Source organism: Thamnophis sirtalis, unplaced genomic scaffold (assembly GCF_051295495.1).
Source record: "Thamnophis sirtalis isolate CommonGarterSnake01/CBP01778 unplaced genomic scaffold, rThaSir2_p1.2 scaffold_6, whole genome shotgun sequence".
In the NCBI taxonomy this organism is placed as follows: domain Eukaryota; kingdom Metazoa; phylum Chordata; class Lepidosauria; order Squamata; family Natricidae; genus Thamnophis; species Thamnophis sirtalis.
The window spans coordinates 122,301,920-122,321,975 of record NW_028261386.1 but is presented as its reverse complement, the minus strand read 5'-3'; the positions used below and the strand labels follow the sequence as shown (position 1 = coordinate 122,321,975).

At 40.7% G+C, this 20,056-nt stretch overlaps 1 protein-coding gene across 1 annotated transcript in view; it reads left to right on the top strand.

Annotated features, from left to right (window-relative positions):
• KCNQ5 (potassium voltage-gated channel subfamily Q member 5) overlaps positions 1-20,056 on the top strand; it is a 337,074-nt gene that overhangs the window by 304,585 nt on the left and 12,433 nt on the right. Inside the window, exon 10 of the mRNA XM_087719161.1 lies at positions 6,165-6,385. Within this exon, the coding sequence (XP_087575287.1) occupies positions 6,165-6,385 (221 nt within the window). The remainder of the gene's footprint in view (positions 1-6,164; positions 6,386-20,056) is intronic.

Here is a 20,056-nt window from a genome sequence, read left to right as displayed (position 1 = left end):
TTTTTTGCTCCTTGAAGAATTATTTCATAATTTGGGCTGGGTTTCCCCCACCTTCTGCTGCCACAGCTGCTTATAGATTTACTTGTTGCTTGCTGCCTGCAATTTTGTACCAAAATATATTTTTTTTAAAGTTTGCCTTATAAATTTCTACGACAGGGGAAAAAAATATAATCTATGCAATTCGATAACTGCATTGATTGTGTGCCTTGGTTTAAGAATAATTGGGATATGGGGGAAAGGGCCTATATTTTTTCTGAGTAAAGAAAGCAAGATTGTGGGGTTTTTTAATGTTTCCATAAAATACCACTCTGAAATAATTTGGGTAACATTACACAGCTTTTAGAGGGACGTTGGCTAAGACGCTGAGCTTGTCAATCAGAAAGTTGGCAGTTCAGCGGTTCGAATCCCTAGCACCATGTAACTGATTTGAGCTCCTGTTACTTGTCCCAGCTTCTGCCAACCTAGCAGTTCGAAAGCATGTAAAAATGCAAATAGAAAAATAGGAACCATCTTTGGTGGGAAGGTAACAGCATTCCGTGCTCATTCAGCGTTCAGTCATGCCGGCCACATGACTTCCACATGCCGGCCACATGACATGAAAGAGATGTCTTCAGACAGCACTGGCTCTTCAGCTTTGAAACAGAGATGAACACCGCCCCCTAAAGTTGGGAACAATTAGCACATATGTGCGAGGGGAACCTTTACCTTTACCTTACATAACTTTGTCCTACCTTATCTGAGCTTGGGAGATCCGTATATTTGTTTCTAAAAGAATGATTTAGCCCAACTTGAATCAATGGGACTCATTTACAAAAATAATACCAAATTAAGTTTATGAATTCGGTGAAGAAAACCACTCTTGGTCTCTGACAGCAAACGGTTACAATATTTTTCCCTGATATGTTAATAATAATATGCAAATCAACTCTTGTCTTTCTTTAAAAATAGAGAAGTAAAATATAGCTTGTTCCATTTTTTTAAAAATCTTAATAAATTATTACAAACAACTGAAACTACCAGGAGGCAGTGGCTCCAAGCATTTAATTAAGAGCCCTTCTTCAGTAGCCTTGCAATGGTATCACAGCGACCTCTAGTGTACTAAGAATGCAGAGAGAAAATTCAGAAAAATGTGAATTCCAAATGTAATGATTAAAATTGCATTTTTCAACAATGCTTCTCAACATTCATTGAGGCTATATTCCAAGAATTTTACCTTAGGAAACAAAGCACACCAAGGTGTGAAAGTTATCTAATGCTTAGAAATAAAAAGCTGGCTCACAAATCTAGATATAGGATCAGCCGCAGCTGATGCTCCTTCATACAGGACATACATGATGTCATGATCAAAACTAATAATCAATTCACAAGTTGATCTCAGAGTAGTCTCTCCACTCCACTCCTGGTCACTGACAGCTTCTGCAATTTATAAACAGGAAAGAGCAAAGAATGTTGCTGTTTCCCAAACATACTGTATCAGGGGTGGGTTTCTCGCCCCGTTCCAACCGGCGGCGTCCTCATGCATGCGCGCAGTGCACGCATGCATACTAGCGTCTGTGCGATGCTCCAGCTGCTCCTGGAGGATCGCACAGGCGCTGTATGCGTCCTGCGCATGCGTGGAAGCGAAGAAATTGTCAAAACCAGGTAAGGAGCGCGGGCGGGCGGGTGCACCCTTCGCCATTCCCGGAAGTTACTTACTTCTGGGTTCGCCGACCAACCGGTTCGCGGGGACCGCCGTGAACCGGTTGAAACCCACCCCTGTGCTGTATGTAAAATTTTAGACAGATAATCAATCTATCTTGGATTAATTTTAATAAATATGGCAGAAATAAAAATGCATATTATTGCTGTCATTCACCGTCTTATTTTTAAATAAAACAGTTTTAGTCCAAGAAACCAAACCATGCAATATTTTTAATATTATATCTGATAGCTGTAATACATAATATTTAATTCATAGGTTGCAACATGGCAGGTTTTATCTTTCCAAAGAGTCAATGTGATGATTAATCCTAGAATTTCAGAGTGCTAGTTTTTGCAGACTATTGCTGACTTATGCAGTGAATGCAGTTCAAAATATAGCACTCACCATAATATTCATTAGTTTCACGCTGACTCTGTTTTTCAGAAGTATATAATTGATTTCTCTTATCAATTTTGATACTCAATAGAAGTAAACTTAAAGCAAACAGGATCTGAAACTGGTTCCCGTGGCAGAATAAACCGCCAACACTCTCATTCAATATGATTCCTTAAGACCACCCAGTGGCTTTTCTGTGGTTAAATATTTCCGCCGAGCCCAAAGCCACTGAGATTTCCACTTAACACCAACTTGAATTTGAAAGTACTGGTTGTGATTGTCAAATTCTGGCCAGCGCTAACTAGAAATATTCTCTAAATCTAAAGTGGCCTCTTTGCCCACCAGAGTAATTTAACATGGCATGTGAATTTCTCGGCGAGAAAAGCCTTAGGATTTGCCTTGTAAAGTACATTCATTCTGAAAAGTAACATGGGAATATCCTTGATGAATGTTTATGCAATAATAATTATATTGCAAGTAACAGGAATTAAGGCTGAAGGCCTTTCTCATGATTGTTTTTCTTAAAAAGTTTACTTTCTCTAGTTGAAAAGGGTAAAACAGTTCTGGAAAAGGTACTCTCTTGGATGCCACAATGAGAAACACACAATTTTCTAATTGTTTCACTGCAGTTTTTAAACTATAATTTTAGAAATTGTCTGGCATGTGCTTGATTCACTGCATTTGGTCTCCTGCCTATTCTGCTTGTATTTGTAATAAAACATATTAAATTGCATGTACACATTTTTTTTATTATCTACAAATTTCATAATCACTGTTTCATAATTTCATTTCATTTCCTATAATCCCACAGAGAAACATTTCCTTTTTAGATTGTACCTGGTTAAAGCAGCAAGACACCGAGAATGTATTTTTAAAGGCTTTTGGTGATGGTAGAATCCATTTCCATTTCCTCTGTTTTTATTGTCATGTTGCATGAAGATGCAAGAACCATGATTAAATAGAACAGACAAGGCCTGAACTCGATTAGCAGCTATAGCAACAGGCAGATAGGCTTCTCCATCTGTACCTAAATGGCCCAAATAATTTGCTTCTTCAGAGACAGTCTGTACTCATCCCAGGAACAAATACAATTGGATTTCAGGTTTTCTTCCGGTTGTTCCTTAAAAGGTATCTTTTTCCCCCTGATTTCCTTTGAAATTACTGTATATTGCAGAATTTAGTGTACAAATCCCAATATAATCCAGTCTAATTTGCAATCTCTACAAAGGCAATCCTTGCTTAATAACCACAGTTGGAACTAGAATCTTGATCACTGAGCAAAGCGGTAGTTAACCAAGATGTCACATGATCACCTTGCTCAGAGACCACAATTTTGACACTCCTGGTTGCGATCTTTAAACAATCTTAACATGTTGTTAATAGGACAGAGTGCCAGGTAAGGAGCATGGGGTGCTTCAAGCGGGTGAGGAAGACCTTAGGAGCTCCTGTGCAAACCGTACACAAATGTCTCTCTACTCAGGAGACCTGTCAAAATCCACACCCTTCTCCACCCTAAGTCACCTCATGCGCCTTTCTGTACCTTATTGTGCTGCCTCTCTGCTCAGGAGCTGAAAATCCTCCCTGCTGAAATCGAAGCAGGATTTTCAGCCCCTGAGCAGGAAGATACTTGTGTCGGAGCAGTGGTGGGATTCAGCCAGTTCACACCTATTCGGGAGAACCGGTTGGTAACTTTCTAAGTAATTCAGAGAACCGATTGTTGGAAGAAATCTCCTTTTGTTTTTTTCCACTTTACAGGGCTAATCCTGTAAGGAAGGCAGGAAGGAAACATTCTGGTGTTGTTTCTAGCTTAATCTTTACTGACCTGCTTACACAAACTGCCTCTCCGGTTAACCCTTATTATGTTGTAACAGCTAAGGCGAAGCGCCCATCGACCTGAGTAATGTTGAGTTGGCAACACCCACATGGTCATATGACCACCAAGCTCCACCTACCCAGATGGTCATTAGGGCAGAGAACCGGTTGTTAAATTATTTGAACCCCACCACTGTGTCGGAGGCTTCACTGGGTCTCCCCACCCCTGCCGCCCCAGGTACCCAATGTCCTTATCTTATCGTGCTGCCTCTCCACTCTGAGGCTGTAAATTTTCCCTGGCTGAAATCCTGCTTTGACTTTAGCCACAGGCCTTTTCCAGCCAGCCCTCAGAAATGAGAAAAAAATCATCCTGTCTCTGGCAGGAGATACCCCAGGCTGTAAATACTCCATGATAAAATCCCGCTTGGATTTCAGCAGAGAACTTTTTCAGTCAGTCCACAGAAACCAGGGGGTGTCTTCTGGCCAGGCGGCAGCAGCTTGCAACCTTCCCCGATGTCTTCCTCCTTGATTTTCTAGAGAAGCTGGCGTAGGAGATTGCAAATGTGATTCACATGATCACAGGGTGTAGACAACCATTTGTAGGTGCAACAAATGCTTTGCCAAGTATCCAGATTGCAATAATTATATTGCAAGTAACAGAAATTAAGGTTGAAGGCCTTTCTCATGATTGTTTTTCCCAGAATGTAATATTATATTTCTGTGAGCCACTCTTTCTAATGATAGACTTACTGATAGACTTAACGATGGACTTAATGATAGACTTAATTATAGACTTAATGATAGACTTTCTGTTACTTGTTCTGAGTTTTGTTAGATCCATTGGGCCATTCTTGAGAAAAAGGTAGTTTAGTCTCATGTGACCAGAAGAAGTCCATTTTTAAAAAACTCTCGCCCAGGGTCTTGTGATCATGTAAGCAGAATATATATCACAAATAAACCATTTTAGTGGAAAACAAACTTTAATAACGAGTCAATATTTATTTACATAAACAGAATGACCACAGTTGGGTGAAAAAGCATTTATAATGGTAAAGACTTCCAACTTTCTACCGTCTTCTCCATTAACTTTGGCAACTTGGCAGGAAATCACAATCATGTGACCAGGTGGACATCGCAACAACCAAAACTTTGTGAATAAAACTGGTCTGTCATGGAAATTGCAAATCCACAGGAATAATGGGCCCCAGATTTTTTTTTACGCATTCTTGAAGTTAGTAGATTTTAGGTACCTTGGTTCAAAAAATATGAGTTGATGCGCCATTTGAGCAAAGACGAGGAAACAAATCAATAAGCATGAGAGTTTTAGTAATATATGGTCTATGTCTGTGTATGCATTGGGCTTTGGGTGATACGAAATCTGAAATGTAGTGTTTGCTAATGTCTGTGGGCTGTTGGAAAATGTCATGTTTGGGAGCGTGCATGAATAATAACTTTAATCTTGCTTGTCTAACAAACTGCATGCAAAAATAATGGCACTTGAAAACTATTGATTCCATTGTAGAGGAGCTTACATGCACAGCCTATGTTGTACAATTTAAAAGCATAGTTAGAGCTGCCCAAAATTTATAGCTGAAACTTTGCTAAGTTTAAATTTGATATTTTTTTGTTAGTTGATTTTGTTTCACTCTTGCTGTAATATAGGATCTTTTTCTCAGTAGTAGTACATTCCGCCGAAGAAATATCTAATACCTATCATATTATAAAGAAAGTGATTCAATCTATAAGAAATGCACTTTTATGGATCCCCATCCATCCATCCATCCATCCATCCATCCATTTTATCTCGCTGGCCATCTCACAGAAGTGTTCCCTAATATCAAGGCTTTGGTATCAAGGCAGAAAAATTCCACAGTGTAGATGGGAGCCACTATGTTATCAAGGAGAGGCAGTCACATATTTTCCTGTTCTTCCAATTCTTTATGATGTCTGGAATATGTATTATTTTTATTGCAATCAGTATTAATTTCACTGTGTATTTGGTCTTAATACTGCAGCTTGGTGAACTTTCCCAGGTATGGGGATTTCCGTGATTCTTGAAGTTTTCCTACTTCCTTTTGTATCAAGAACTGACCAACGCAAATATTATTATTTTTTTACTGGAGCGGGGGAGGAGGGAAGGGAGTTCAACACATGGAATACATTCACATCTGCATCCAAAGACATGCAGCTGAACGTGTTTCTTCATCTGTAACGGTAGCATGAGACATAAATCAATGTGAATGATGTAAAAATGCATGTTTTTTTGCTTCCACAGTCAGAAGCTGAGCTTTAAAGAACGGGTGCGGATGGCTAGCCCGAGAGGACAGAGTATCAAGGGCAGACAATCTTCAGTTGGGGACAGAAGATCGCCAAGTACGGATATTACCGCAGAGGGCAGCCCAACAAAAGTACAAAAGAGTTGGAGCTTCAATGACCGAACACGCTTCCGGCCTTCCCTGCGTTTGAAGAGTTCTCAGCCTAAGCCAATACCAGATAGTAAGACTTTTCAAACGTTAACCGTCTTATTCATTATATTTACCATATTTTTTCAGATTATAAGATGCACCGGAGTATAAGACACACTAAGACTTGGAAAAGGTAAATTTTAACAAAAAGGGTTTTGCACTCTGCAGGCCTCCCAAACTCTCTGCATGCCTCCTTTTTTGTGAAAAAACAGGGCATGCAGAGTTTGAGAGGCCTACAAAGTGATCCTGGGAGTTTGGGGGGGGGCAGAAACGAGCAAAAAACAGGCCTGTTTTTTTTTGCACAAAATGGGGCATGCATAGGCTTTGGGAGGCTTGTAGAGTGCTCCTAGGGGTTGGGGGGAAACGGGCAAAAAAGGGCCCATTTTTCACAAAAATGGGCCTGTTTTTTGCAGAAAACAGAGTATGCATAGGCTTTGAGAGGCTTGTAGAGTGCTCTTGGAGGCTGGGAAGGGCAAAACAGGCCCGTTTTTTACTTGTTTTTGCCCTCCTTAGCCCCCAGGAGCACTTTGCAGGCCTCCCAAAGCCTATGCACATTCATTTTTGCAAAGGGGACCTGGTTTTGGGAGGCCAAAAATGCTATATTCAGTGTATAAGACGCACCCAGATTTTCACCCTCTTTGGGGGGGGGAAAGGTGTGTCGTATACTCCAAAAAATATAATATTTCCTTCGGTCACATTAAATCTTATCTCATAATGGTGAAGCCAACAAACATTGGTCCTAGAATAGTAATGTTCCTTTCTTCGCCTACAAAAGGTTAGGTTTGTACAAGGTACAAACTTCAGCATGATACAAGGCAACCCAATTTTACAAAACATTTACTACAATAAGAAATCGGTATGATGCAAATTTAACGTATTCCTCATTCCTGTGTTACATTTTTTAGTCATTGCACTACAAACTACAGGTTTACAAGACCTCGACAGGCAACAGTCCATTTAATGATGGTTCAAAGTTGCAACGGCACTGGAAAAAGTGACCGGTGACAATTTTTCAAACTTACAACCATTGCAGCATCCTCATAGTCACGTGATCAAAATCCAGACGCTTGGCAACTGACTCCTATTTATGACGATTGCAGTGTCCATGGGTCACAAGATCCCCTTTTGCGATCTTCTGACAAGCAAAGTCAATGGGGAAGCCACATTCACTTTACAACTGTGTTACTAACTTAATAAATGCAGTGCAGTGGTGGGATTCAGGCAGTTCGCACCTATTCGGGAGAACCAGTGGTAACTTTCTAAGTAGTTCAGAGAACCGGTTGTTGGAAGAAATCTCCTTTTGTTTTTTTCCACTTTACAGGGCTAATCCTATAAGGAAGGCAGGAAGGAAACATTCTGGTATTGTTTCTAGCCCAATCTTTATTGACCTGCTTACAGAAACTGCCTCTCCGGTTAATCCTTATTACATTGTAACAGCTAAGGCGAAGCGCCCATCGACCTGAGTGACCTTGAGTTGGCCATGCCCACCCATTCACATGACCACCGAGCCCCACCTACCCAGATGGTCATTAGGGCAGAGAACCGGTTGTTAAATTATTTGAATCCCACCACTGATGCAGTGGGTCACTTAACAACCGTGGCAAGAAAGGTCATAAAATGAGGCAAAATTCACTTAAGAAATATCTCATTAGAAACAGAAATTTTGAGCTCAGTTATGGTTGCAAGTCAAGGTATGCCTTTCCACTGCAATTGGTTTCCTTTCCAGAGTAATGCTTTCCAATGCTAACCATCTAACCACTCTGTTCTCCTAAGTATATTATTTTCCAATACAGAGGTGGCGCAGTGGTTAGACTGCAGTACTGCAGGCCACTTCAGCTGACTGCTATCTGCAGTTCAGCGGTTCAAATCTCACCGGCTCAGGGTTGACTCAGCCTTCCATCCTTCCGAGGTGGGTGAAATGAGGACCCAGACTGTGGGGGTGATATGCTGACTCTGTAAACCGCTTAGAGAGGGCCGAAAGCCCTATGAAGCGGTATATAAGTCTAACTGCTATTGCTATTGCTATTCCTAATTTTTTTATGTTGACCTTCATGCTATTTTCTCCTTCCTCCCTTGCTTGTGGATTCCAAACCCAGGAGTGTTGTCCTCTCTTTTACTGGTCTCACTTGCTAACAGCTAACAAGGCTCTACTCTTAGCAAATGGTCATCAGTTACAATTGTTTTATGATCCTCTTGGCTTCTCTCTGGGTTTTCTGTTGCCCATAATAGTACTTAGAGGTGGTCCTCAACATAGGACCATAATGGAGCCTGTCGTATGACAGGACAGTTGTAAAACTGGTCATGCACGTGAGTTGATTTTACAACATTTTTTTTGCAATGGTCATTAAGCAAATGTAGAGTTTTAAGAGCAAATCCATGCTTCGCTATGGGTGTGGTTTTGCTGAAAAGCCAGAAGTGCCAGCTTTTGGCAAAACCACTGTATAAATGTGGTCACATGACTGTGGGATGCCACAAACAGCCATGAATGCAGCCGTATTACTGAGCACCTGAAGTGAGTTCACGTGGGAGGGGGGGGGCAACTATTGGACCTTTGCAACTGGGTCATGACCCCCTTTTCAGCTAGGTCGCAACTTCAGTCAATGAAGAGCCGAGGTGGCGCAGTGGTTAGGGTGCAGTACTGCAGGCCACTTCAGCTGACTGCTATCTGCAGTTCAGCAGTTCAAATCTCACCGGCTCAAGGTTGACTCAGCCTTCCATCCTTCCGAGGTGGGTGAAATGAGGACCCAGACTATGGGGGAGATATGCTGACTCTGTAAACCGCTTAGAGAGGGCTGAAAGCCCTATGAAGCGGAATATAAGTCTAACTGCTATTGCTATTGCTAAGTTGACTGTGCATCTATGATGTCATCCTCCCCCTGGCTTCTATACTTCCATGCAAGGCCTTCCTGCAGGTCCTACCCATACCCTTGGAGCCTATATTTTAAACGGAACAGAAATCCCCTCATTTTATTTTGTGCTTATTGCTGCAAGTATGTAGTCAATGAATTCTATTGCGTTTGTATGTACTTGCACTTGAAGCCATTATGGATTCTCCTGTTTGTTTGTTAAGGCAACTATTTTCTAGCTTTAAAATAACCTTTTTCATTTGCACTGGCAAGAGACTCATGCGTATGCTGCTGCCCACCTAACATCAGTGTACTTTCCTCACAATTCTGCAATAATTTCTTCACCGCTGATAGAACACAGAGATTTCTGAAATTCAATCTACCTGGAGCTCAGTAATTACTTATATTCACTTCCAAACACACTTTATATAATTATACTGGATAACTGGTATTCTGAGAAACTGACATTTTCCGCGCGTACAGCAGAAAGCCAACTTGATCACAAGCAATTTGAAATCTAAGAATGCATAGATGTGTACAACTTTATTTGGATCTATCTCCTTAATTTTTATACACCATGATGACTGTTACCAAAGTTGACCTCAATTAAGTATCTTCAAGAAAGTAAAACCATAGAGGCAACTGTATTTGAAGAAACCCAGCTCATATCCTATGAATGCGGAGGTAGTATTCAGCAGGTTCTGACCAGTTCTGGAGAACCGGTAGCGGAAATTTTGAGTAGTTCAAAGAACTGGTAAATATCACCTCTGACTGGCCCCCATCTATTCTCTGCCTCCTGAGTCCCAGCCAGTGGTGCGTTTCAAAAATTGTTCAAACGTACTCTGTGAGTGTGGCCTCCTTTGTGGGAGTGGCTTGCCACCCATGTGACCGGATGGGAGTGACTTGCCGCCCATGTGACCGGATATGAAGATGCTGACGACACTTGTCAGAACCACCTTAAATTACCTCACACACAGCACTGGCATGCATAAGAATATGGTGTAAACTTGTTTTTTTAAAGGCATCTTTGGTTTGCGTTAAAACAACTTCAACACATGCAATGTTCTGATTGCACCACAAACGCAGTAGTCATCCTTACCTTTCACAGAGGCACTGAGTTTTAGAAATATGAGCATGATAGTGTAGAATAATCATATCCAAGGACCAGTGGTGGGTTTCAAAATTTTTTGGAACTTCTTCTGTAGGTGTGGCCTGCTTTCCAGGTCCACTGGTGGAACCTCTTCTAACCGGTTCAGTAGATTTGACGAACCGGTTCTACTGAATAGGTGCAAACTGGTAGGAACCCACCTCTGGTCCCAGCTGATCGGGAGGAAATGGGGATTTTGCATTAACCTTCCCCTGGAGTGCGGTGGGAATGGAGATTTTACAGTATCCTTCCCCTGCCATGGCTACCAAGCCACACCCACCAAGCCATGACATGTCCACCAAGCCACGCTCACAGAACCAGTAGTAAAAAAATTTGAATCCCACCATGGTATGAATGGAACAGTTATTACTTAGTTGCCCCTCCTTAAATCAAGGTTTAAGAAACGTTTTTGTTTCTTTAGTTCTAGGTTTTCTTAGGAGAAATTATGTTTGGCCTTCAGCCCTATATGATAAACTATCATAGAAAGCTGCACTAGGTGAATTCTCAACTAGAACTGCCTCAGGGATCAATCACATAAAAAAGCAGGGCTGTCAAGCTCAAGGCCTGCGGGCTGGATCCGTTTTGGCTGGCAGGGTACTACTCCAGGATGTTTCCATCTCATCTCCTCCCCACCCCCACCCCCCACCCTGCTATGCCAGCCCGTGGAGGAGAACTACAATGGTGATCTGGCTCTCAAAGGAATCCAGTTTGACATCCCTGACATAAAACCTCTGCATGCTGGGGATAGCTGTGATATTCCCAATGCACAGAAGGCAAAAACTCACCTTCTTCCCGCATGTGATTATTTCAGATGTTATGAGTAATCAGTTGGATGCGGCTTTGGCATCTGTAGGAGAAAGTAAGCTGAAACATCTTTCCGATAAGAAAGAATTCAATTTAAAGTCAAATAACTTTTTCAGAATTATATCTCATAACAAATACAAAAGGTTCGCTTTAAAATCTTTTTTAAAAATATCAGAGATTTAAATGCGATGAATCATTTGGAATTCTTTATGCTTCACAGTGTGCTGTTGTAACAAATCATGAAGAACTGGTTATAAAAATAATCTGTAGAAGTCCAACATCTCAACTTTTTTGTAATAATCAACTTCTTTCTAAGATTGTTTTGAAAGGACTATAAAAACATATCACTATCTCTGTTGGCATGGCCTTTTCATTCCATACTCTAGTCTAGCTGAACATTTTTGAAGAAACTAGAATATTTAAAATACAGTCTTTCATAATTAATTCTTTTGAGGCTTATTTTCCAGGACATTTAAAAACACAGCACAAGAAATTAATTCAGTTTGTGTTGTTAGTTGTCCACATTTACTATCAAAACATTGGAGAGCTAAGATGAGTCTTTCTTTGGCTCAGAAATATTGAAAAGTGTGGGATATGGAACTGGCTGAACAAATACAGCAGCAAAGCAGTGGTGGGTTTCAAAAAGTTTTCGAACGTACTCTGTGGGTGTGGCCTCCTTTGTGGGAGTGGCTTGCTGGCCATGTGACCTGGAGGGAGTGGCTTGCCGGCCATATGATTTCTCTCTCTCTCTCTCTCTCTCTCTCCTTCCTTTTGTCTGTCCCTTTTTCCTTTTTTTCTTTCATCTCACTTTTTCTTTCTTTTTTCTTTATTTCTTTCTTCCTTTCTTTCTCTTTCTCTCTCTGTGTGAGTCTGTGTGTGTGTGTGTGTGTGTGTGTGTGTGTGTCAGTGGTGGGTTTCAAAAAATTTTGGAACCTCTCTGTAGGTGTGGCCTGCTTTCTGGTGGAACCTCTTCTAACCAGTTCGGTAGATTTGATGAACCAGTTCTACCGAACTGGTGCGAACTGGTAGGAACCCACCTCTGCAGCAAAGGATCCTCAAGAGTCTTTTAGAAAAAGATTGTTTACTCATATTTTGCCTCCATTTCTTTAAACTAGATTAAAAGGACAATTCTTAATTTATTACTTTTAATTTTGTATCCTTGGTACTCTGAACAGAAATAATGCACATGGATGTTTGTGTTTCTATTCTATATACCCCCAGTCACAGTGAACATGTTGAAATTTTATTTTTCTATTTCGTGAGGTTGTTCTTTAGCATGCTTTTTTATTTTAGCTTTCTTTCAAATGTAAATAAAGAGGAGGCTTTGCGAAATGGCTATTTCTAGATCATGGTACAACACAATCAATTGGATTTCATTCTGTATGAACTACAGTGTGATTGGGGAGGCACCTGAAGTGGTAGCGGTGATGACAAATGCTTCTTATTAGCTAAAAGTGACATGGCAGATGTCCTTTAATCTCATCTACTGCAAGATTTCTTTTGTTCAAACCAGAGGTGGGTTCCTACCAGTTCACACCGGTTCGGTGGAACCGGTAGTTGAAATGGCGACTGAAATCGCCGAACCGGTAGGGATGGCATGCTCGCCAGGCCCCTGAACCGGTTTCCCGGTTGCTGCGACATCTTTTTTTTTTTTTTTGAACTTTTTTAAAATTCTGTGCATGCGCAGACCTATTTACAGGCAATTGTGCATGTGCGCACAAGCACCGAACCGGCAGTAATGCCGGCAGAAACCCACCCCTGGTTCAAACTACTGGTAAATGGCTTTTTTTTAAAGTATGATTGTGTGTTTCTTTATATTATGCAGTGTCCCCAATCTTTTGGATCCAGTGGATACATCTAATATTCTGGATTAAAAATAAGGGCAGTTACTGCTGAGGAAGTGGCTCAGGAAAGTCAAGAAAATGGCCACAACCCCATGATTGAAGCCGCACCTTTCTTTTTTGATTTAAAAGGATGGGGCTTTGACTGCACCGTCGCAAAAAAAATCTTGACTTTTGTTTGTCCTCCCCCATGCCTCTGTTAAGATACATAGACATACCACAAAACCAGTTAAGCTTGTGAGGTCCAGAGAAACACAAAGTGCTTTAAAAGACATGAAACAAGTATAAGTAGAATACACACATATACCAGTGGTGGGTTTCAAAAATTGTTTGAACCTACTCTGTGGGTGTGGCCTCCTTTGTGGGAGTGGCTTGCCGCCCATGTGACCGGATGGGAGTAGCTTGCAGAATATCAGTAGATAGATACTTAGCATACCAAGCTTGTACATACAAGTTAAATCGCATGTATTTTGGGTATCCACTAGATTCCATCATAGAAAGGTTCCCTTATTGTCACATTGCTCATATTTGTCCTGGAAAGAGCCTCTCTTAAACACATGGAATCAGTAGCAAGAGAGAAAAATTGATTGTCCTTAAGAACCTTTTTGCTCTGTACTCATATCATGCTGTGCAACATACTCCCACATGCTTCTTGATGAATAGCTTCCAGAAAACTGGATTACAGAATGGAAAGAGATTATGTATGCGGACAATAATCCCTTCTGACTTTTGTTGAAAGCCTTTTACTAAGTATCGAAATTACCATGTGATTTTGAATTCCACTACATCCTAGTGAGCACTCTGGCTCTAAGTATTAGACTCATGTAGTTTCCATGCTGAGGACTAGACTATGGAAAAATAACCAAGGAATCAAGTAGAAGGAAAGCTCTTATCTGTCTTTGCAACTTTTGCAACTTTAATAAGATTTGTATGCTGCCCACTCCCTAGGGACTCTGGGCGGCTCACAACAAAAGTAAAAACATAAAATATTAAAAATACAACTATTTAAAATAAGATATCATCCATTCAATCAAGTGAGGCTGGATTTTAATCAACAGCCCCAGGCCTGCCGGAACAGCCAGATCTTAGTCGCTTTACGGAAGGCCGGGAGAGTGGTAAGGATCTGGATCTCTGCGGGTAGCTCGTTACATAAGGCCGGCGCAGCAACAGAGAAGGCCCTCCCTCGGGGAGCCGCCAGCCGGCATTGTCCGGTCGACGGCACCCGGAGGAGGCCCAACCTGTGCGATCTTATTGGTCGTTGGGAGGTGAATGGCAGGAGGCGGTCTCTCAGGTAGCCAGGTCCAGTACCATGTAGGGCTTTACTGTCTTACTGAAGCCTAGAAAAATTGCAAGCCAACAAGCAGGAAACAACGATGTAGACTTTCTTTTTTTTAAAAAAAAATGCTTTATTAAAGAAGGCAGAATAAGCAAAAGCACAGGAAGAAGGCACTAATTAGGGTAAAAAAATAAAGTGCACACGGTAGTACATAAATCCGTTCTTGATTACTGGTTCTAATAAGTACAAAGTAAAGCCTTACATTTACCCTTTGTACCTAAGTACAAAGTAAAGCCTTACATTTACCCTTTCAAAAAATAAATTAAGGAATAGAGGAAAGATAAAATCTAATTATATTAAATGTATACTAATGCATACTAACATACAATATTTATTATATTGTTTTCATCCTGCCTTTATTAATTTATAACTAAATCAAAGTGGTGAATATGCCTAACGCACTTTCCTCTCTTATTTTCCCCAAAAACAAATCTATGAGTTGAGTTGTGCTGAGAAAGAGTGACAGGCCCAAAAGGCATCCAATTTCATACTAAATTGTATGTCAAAATGTATGTATGGGTAAGTTCTATATTGCTAGGGGTGCACATAAAATTATCTGTAGTTTGATGATAGTCACATATTATGTTTCAAGGTGTAAAGTGGCAATGAAAAAGCCCAGAGATGAGTTTCAGGAAAACTGTGCCTTTATTTTGAAGGAATGTAATTCAGGAGAAAGAAAGAAAGAAAGAAAGAAAGAAAGAAAGAAAGAAAGAAAGAAAGAAGGAAGGAAGGAAGGAAGGAAGGAAGGAAGGAAGGAAGGAAGGAAGGAAGGAAAGAAAGAAAGAAAGAAAGAGAGAGAGGGGGGGATAGAGACAGAGACAGAGACACAGAGAGACACAGGGAGAGAAAACCTCTGTGAGGTGACATGAATGAGAGAGAGAGAGAGAGAGAGAGAGGGAGGGAGAGAGAGAGAGAACCTTGGTGAGGTGACATGAATGAATGGGTTGGAATGATGTTTCAAGGTATAAGTAGCAATGAAAAAGCCCAGAGATGACTTTCAGGAAAATTGTGCCTTATTTTGAAGGAATGTAATTCAGGAGAAAAAGAAAGAAAGAAAGAAAGAAAGAAAGAAAGAAAGAAAGAAAGAAAGAAAGAGAGAGAGAGAGAGAGAGAGACAGAGACAGAGACAGAGACAGACAGAGACAGACAGACAGACAGACAGACAGACAGACACACAGAAAGAGACAGAGACACAGAGAGAGACCGAGAGAGACCGAGAGAGAGAGAACCTCGGTGAAGTGACATGAATGAATGGGTTGGAATGACATGAGATGAAATGAAACAGCAAAAATGTGTCACCTATTTGGAGCTCGAAGAATGAACGACAGTGATGACTAATGAATATGTTTAGAAAAAGCTCCATTCTGAAGGCATGCTTTAGCTTAACTATCTATCTATACATGCATACACGTAACAAAATAATGAATTGAAAAACATAAAATTGATTTTATTGTTTCTCATTCATGAGAACTGACAGTCCTTCAGACTGCCTGAAGGAGAGACCAACTTTTAGTAAAATTCAAAAGTACATATCTAACAGAAGCATGCACACAGTTAAAGGAAGACACGGAAACAGGGGAAGCGTAGGAGGCAAAATTATGAGACCTGCATGAAAAAAAATATTGTAATATTGATTAATTGTCTAAAGAGTAAATCCAAAATGAAAATTAAGAAAGAGGTTATGGAACCTATTTGGGACAATATGAAAATAATTATGTTAGAAAATGCCATTGAAGTATGTAAAATTATAGTGTGGGAAGTTTGGAAATGAAGCTTGGGGGAATGTTAAAATGGAGGAAAAAATGCTATTAATGGGAGGATGAAGATATGGTGATATCAATATACCCAAAATGAACTTGTGAAGAATGTAGTCAAAGAATAAAGTATGCTGATGATTAAAGTAGGCAAAGGAAATACAGAAGGAAATTGATGTAAATTAAAATTGATGTGATTTGAACATAGATGAAGAGTGTTAAAGAGCAAGCATCCAGCATATGAATGGAATAAGATATCAAATATATAAAAATATGAAATGGTTTGGGTTGAATGAACGCTTGAAGGCCTATTTTAGAGATTTGTATCGGCATGGTAACCAAAACTCAATTAAAACAAATGCTATAAATGTTAATATTTAAAAGACAGTGGAGAGGAGGAAATGATAAAGGGTGTGAGAATATTGGGGGGGGGAACAGAGCAAAAAGATGAATTTGTGTCTCTGGGTAGAATGTTTACTAAAGATGGGGAAATGTATAGGGATAGGTTAAGGCATGCAAAAGCTGCTAGAAAGGAAGTGGCTAGGTCCTTTGTAAGGAGAAAAATTTTGTTTGCAAATAAGAGCTTGCTTCTGCAAATGTTTGCAAATAACAGCATGTTCCTACCTGCACATCTCTAACCATGGAAGGACTGGTGATTTATTTTTATTTTATTTTATTTGGTTTGTCAAACATGTACAAGATAACAGGTATAAGTATAAACATGGACACGAACACAGGAAATGAGTACAAATAAATGGGGACAGTAGGACGGGGACAGTAGGCACGCTGATGCGCTTATGCACCATTGACTGCTCATATCTACCTGTTGTGGCCCAGCAGGTGCCGTTGGAGCAGCCACCAGACTCCGATAGCGAGGGGCCCTCTGAGTCGGCTCTGGAGGATGTGGAGGACCCTGGACAGGGTTCAGACTCCGAGCAGGGCGCAGAGAGGCTGGTTGGCCACCAGGGGGCACCTGAGCCTTGGACCAGAGGGGAGGAGAAAAGGGAGAGTGAGCCGGAGGCCAGTAGTGAGTTGTTCCTGGATGCACGCCATTGAAGAGCTACTAGGCATCAGGAACAATTACGCAATTACAGGAGGTGATTGTACTCAGCTGGTGATCATTAGGCTCCTCTCCAGACTATAAAAGCTACTTGTGCACACGGCCCTCTTTGTAGAAGTCAACGCAGGATTGAATGTTGGAGGACAGTACTGTGAGCTTGGCAGGCTGGATTGCTGCCAAGCCTTATCTGTGTTTATTGTTGCCTGAGTTTGTCTGAGTTGCTGCCAAGGTCCTTATCTGTTTATTATGCTTGGCTTTCAGCCACCAAGGTTTTGTTTTCTTGCTATTAAAGTACATTCCAGTTAAGCTTGTCTCGGCATTCGTTACTGGAAGGCGGAGGGGGTCAGAACATCTACCTATCTATCTATCTCTATCTGTCTGTCTGTCTGTCTGTCTGTCTATCATATATATCTGCTCATTGACTATCATGTCCACTGGATTTATCACTGCCACTGGTAGCCTTCGGGCCACTGAATGGGAATTGCTTATTTTCTGACCTCTTGAATTATCTCCTACTCACTCTCACTTTCCATCATGTATTGCCGTACCACATACACATCCAGATTATATCCATTCATGCCCTTTGAATAAATTTAAAAGGAGGAGGCCTAAAAATCAGATCAGGTGAGCTTTTTCCTGTTACTTAATTTATCTTGACAAGTGAGTAACTTAGGCACATAAATGTATGCAGTTTAGCATCACAGCTTAGGGAAAAGAAAGGTGTTTAACCTCTTAAATGTTCCTAGTGTACTCACGTTGCATGCTCTTGTCAACCATTCTCACCATCTGTTGCAAAGTCCCTTAATACAGTCTTCAGTCAGTCTTTCGGAGAGAGGATCAGATGAAAGACGGATAGTGAGAAAAGTGGGAACCAACAGGTCAGTCTGTTCCCGGGCAAAACTTAGAATCTTTTTCTTCTCCCATTTTTCGACTGTCTCTCCTTTTTTCAAACTTACTGTGTGCTATCACATCTTGTCTCTCAGATAATCCCTCTCATTTGTTTTTATCCCACTTCTTCATATGACAGGTGGCATTGCCTCTTTTCTCAAAATTTCTCTACCTGCCTAAGTGGGTTGTTCTGCAATTAACCTGTAACAATTGGTTGTTTGTGATGAGTTAGAGGCAGTCTGTTTCGACATGTTCTAATGGGAATAATGGTGACTGAATAACAGAATAACAGAGTTGGAGGGGACCTTAGAGGTATTCTAGTCCAACCCCCCTCCAGTGATGGACCACTCACAACTTCTGAAGGCAAGCTGTTCCACTGATTAATTGTTCTAACTGTCAGGAATATTCTCCTTATTTCTAAGTTGGTCCTCTCCTTGATTAATTTCAATTCATTGCTTCTTGTCCTGTCTTCAGATGCTTTAGAAAATAGGCTGATCCCCTCTTCATTGTGGCAACCCTTCAAATATTGGAATGATTGCTATCATGTCATGTTGTCATATAACTCCTTGTGTAGGTGTGGCGGTCACCCATGGCCCAGTGCATAACAGGGCATGCGCAGCCACGCCGAACCACACAGGAAAAAACAAACTCCTAAAAGACATAACATCCTGATAGTTCACTCTAGATGTGCCTTACCCAACGACGCCCAGGATTTGACCATATATAGACAGAACTTCCCTGAGCAGTAGATTAGCAATTGTAGTTTGGCAGGCTGTCTTAAATCACATGCTGATTGCGCCTCCTGCCTTTGTCCTATCTCAATAAAAGGGGCTCCCAGATCCCAATCTGGGTCGCCTCATCCCGAGAAAGCTCGTGTCTGTGTCTTTTCTCAACATTGGCCTCATGAGCGAACCACGGGTACATCACAATGTCACCCTTAGTTCTTCCTTTCATTAGACTAGACATACCCAATTCCTGCAACTGTTCTTCGTATGTTTTAGCCTCCAGTCCCCTAATCATCTTTGTTCTTCTCCGAACTCTTTCTAGAGTCTCAACAACTTTTTTTATATCGTGGCAACCAAAACTGGATGCAATATTCCAACTGTCATCCTACCAAGGTATTATAAAGTGGTACTAAAACTTCATGTCATCTTGATTTTATCCCTCTCTTAATGCAACCTAGGACTGTATTGGCTTTTTTTGGCATCTATAAAAAGAAAAAGAAAAAGAAAAAAAGGGTAGGTTATACTCTTCAAAGACAAGCAGAAATTCATGCTTAACACATCTAACTTTGGCTAAGAAAAGCTTTCTGGCATATCATCCATCCATCCATCCATCCATCAATCACTAACCATAATACAAATTTAACGTGCCTATCTCTCTGCCAACACCTTTCATTTGGGAACTGGACATCTCAAGTACACATTTGACATATTACAGCCCTGCAGTGCTTCAGAGTGCAGGGGGACATAAATGCAACACCTGTCTGGAACTTTTTACAGAGCAACATATAGCAGCTGCAGTGGGCTTACAGGGAAATGAAGTTTTAGACCTTAATTTGTGCATGATTAATGCCAACATCTGGTAGCTCTCATAAAGCAAACAAGTAGATTGATAAAGTAATATTTCTGTATCTGGAGTGATATTTCTTGACTACCAATGCTTTGAAAGCACTAGGAAATGAAAGGGCATTAATATTTCCAAAATTATTGCCAAAATTAAACTGCAGAAGATATTGCTGAAAATAAATAATGCCTTCATAAACTAAGTTAGGCAGGTTTAATATGTTCACCTGCAGGGAAGGTTTCTCCAACCTTGCAGCCTCCAGATATATTGGACTTCAGGCCTCATAATTCCTAATGACAGGTGAATTTCATGCATCTGCCCTGTAATTGGTATAAGAAACATCAAATGGAGTTTAGAGCAGCAACTCTGACAGTCGGTACTAAATCCCAGACATAAAATAAGGGTATTCATAGTCATAGAGAAGTTATTAAATATAAAGGGGATAATTCAATGAGCTCAA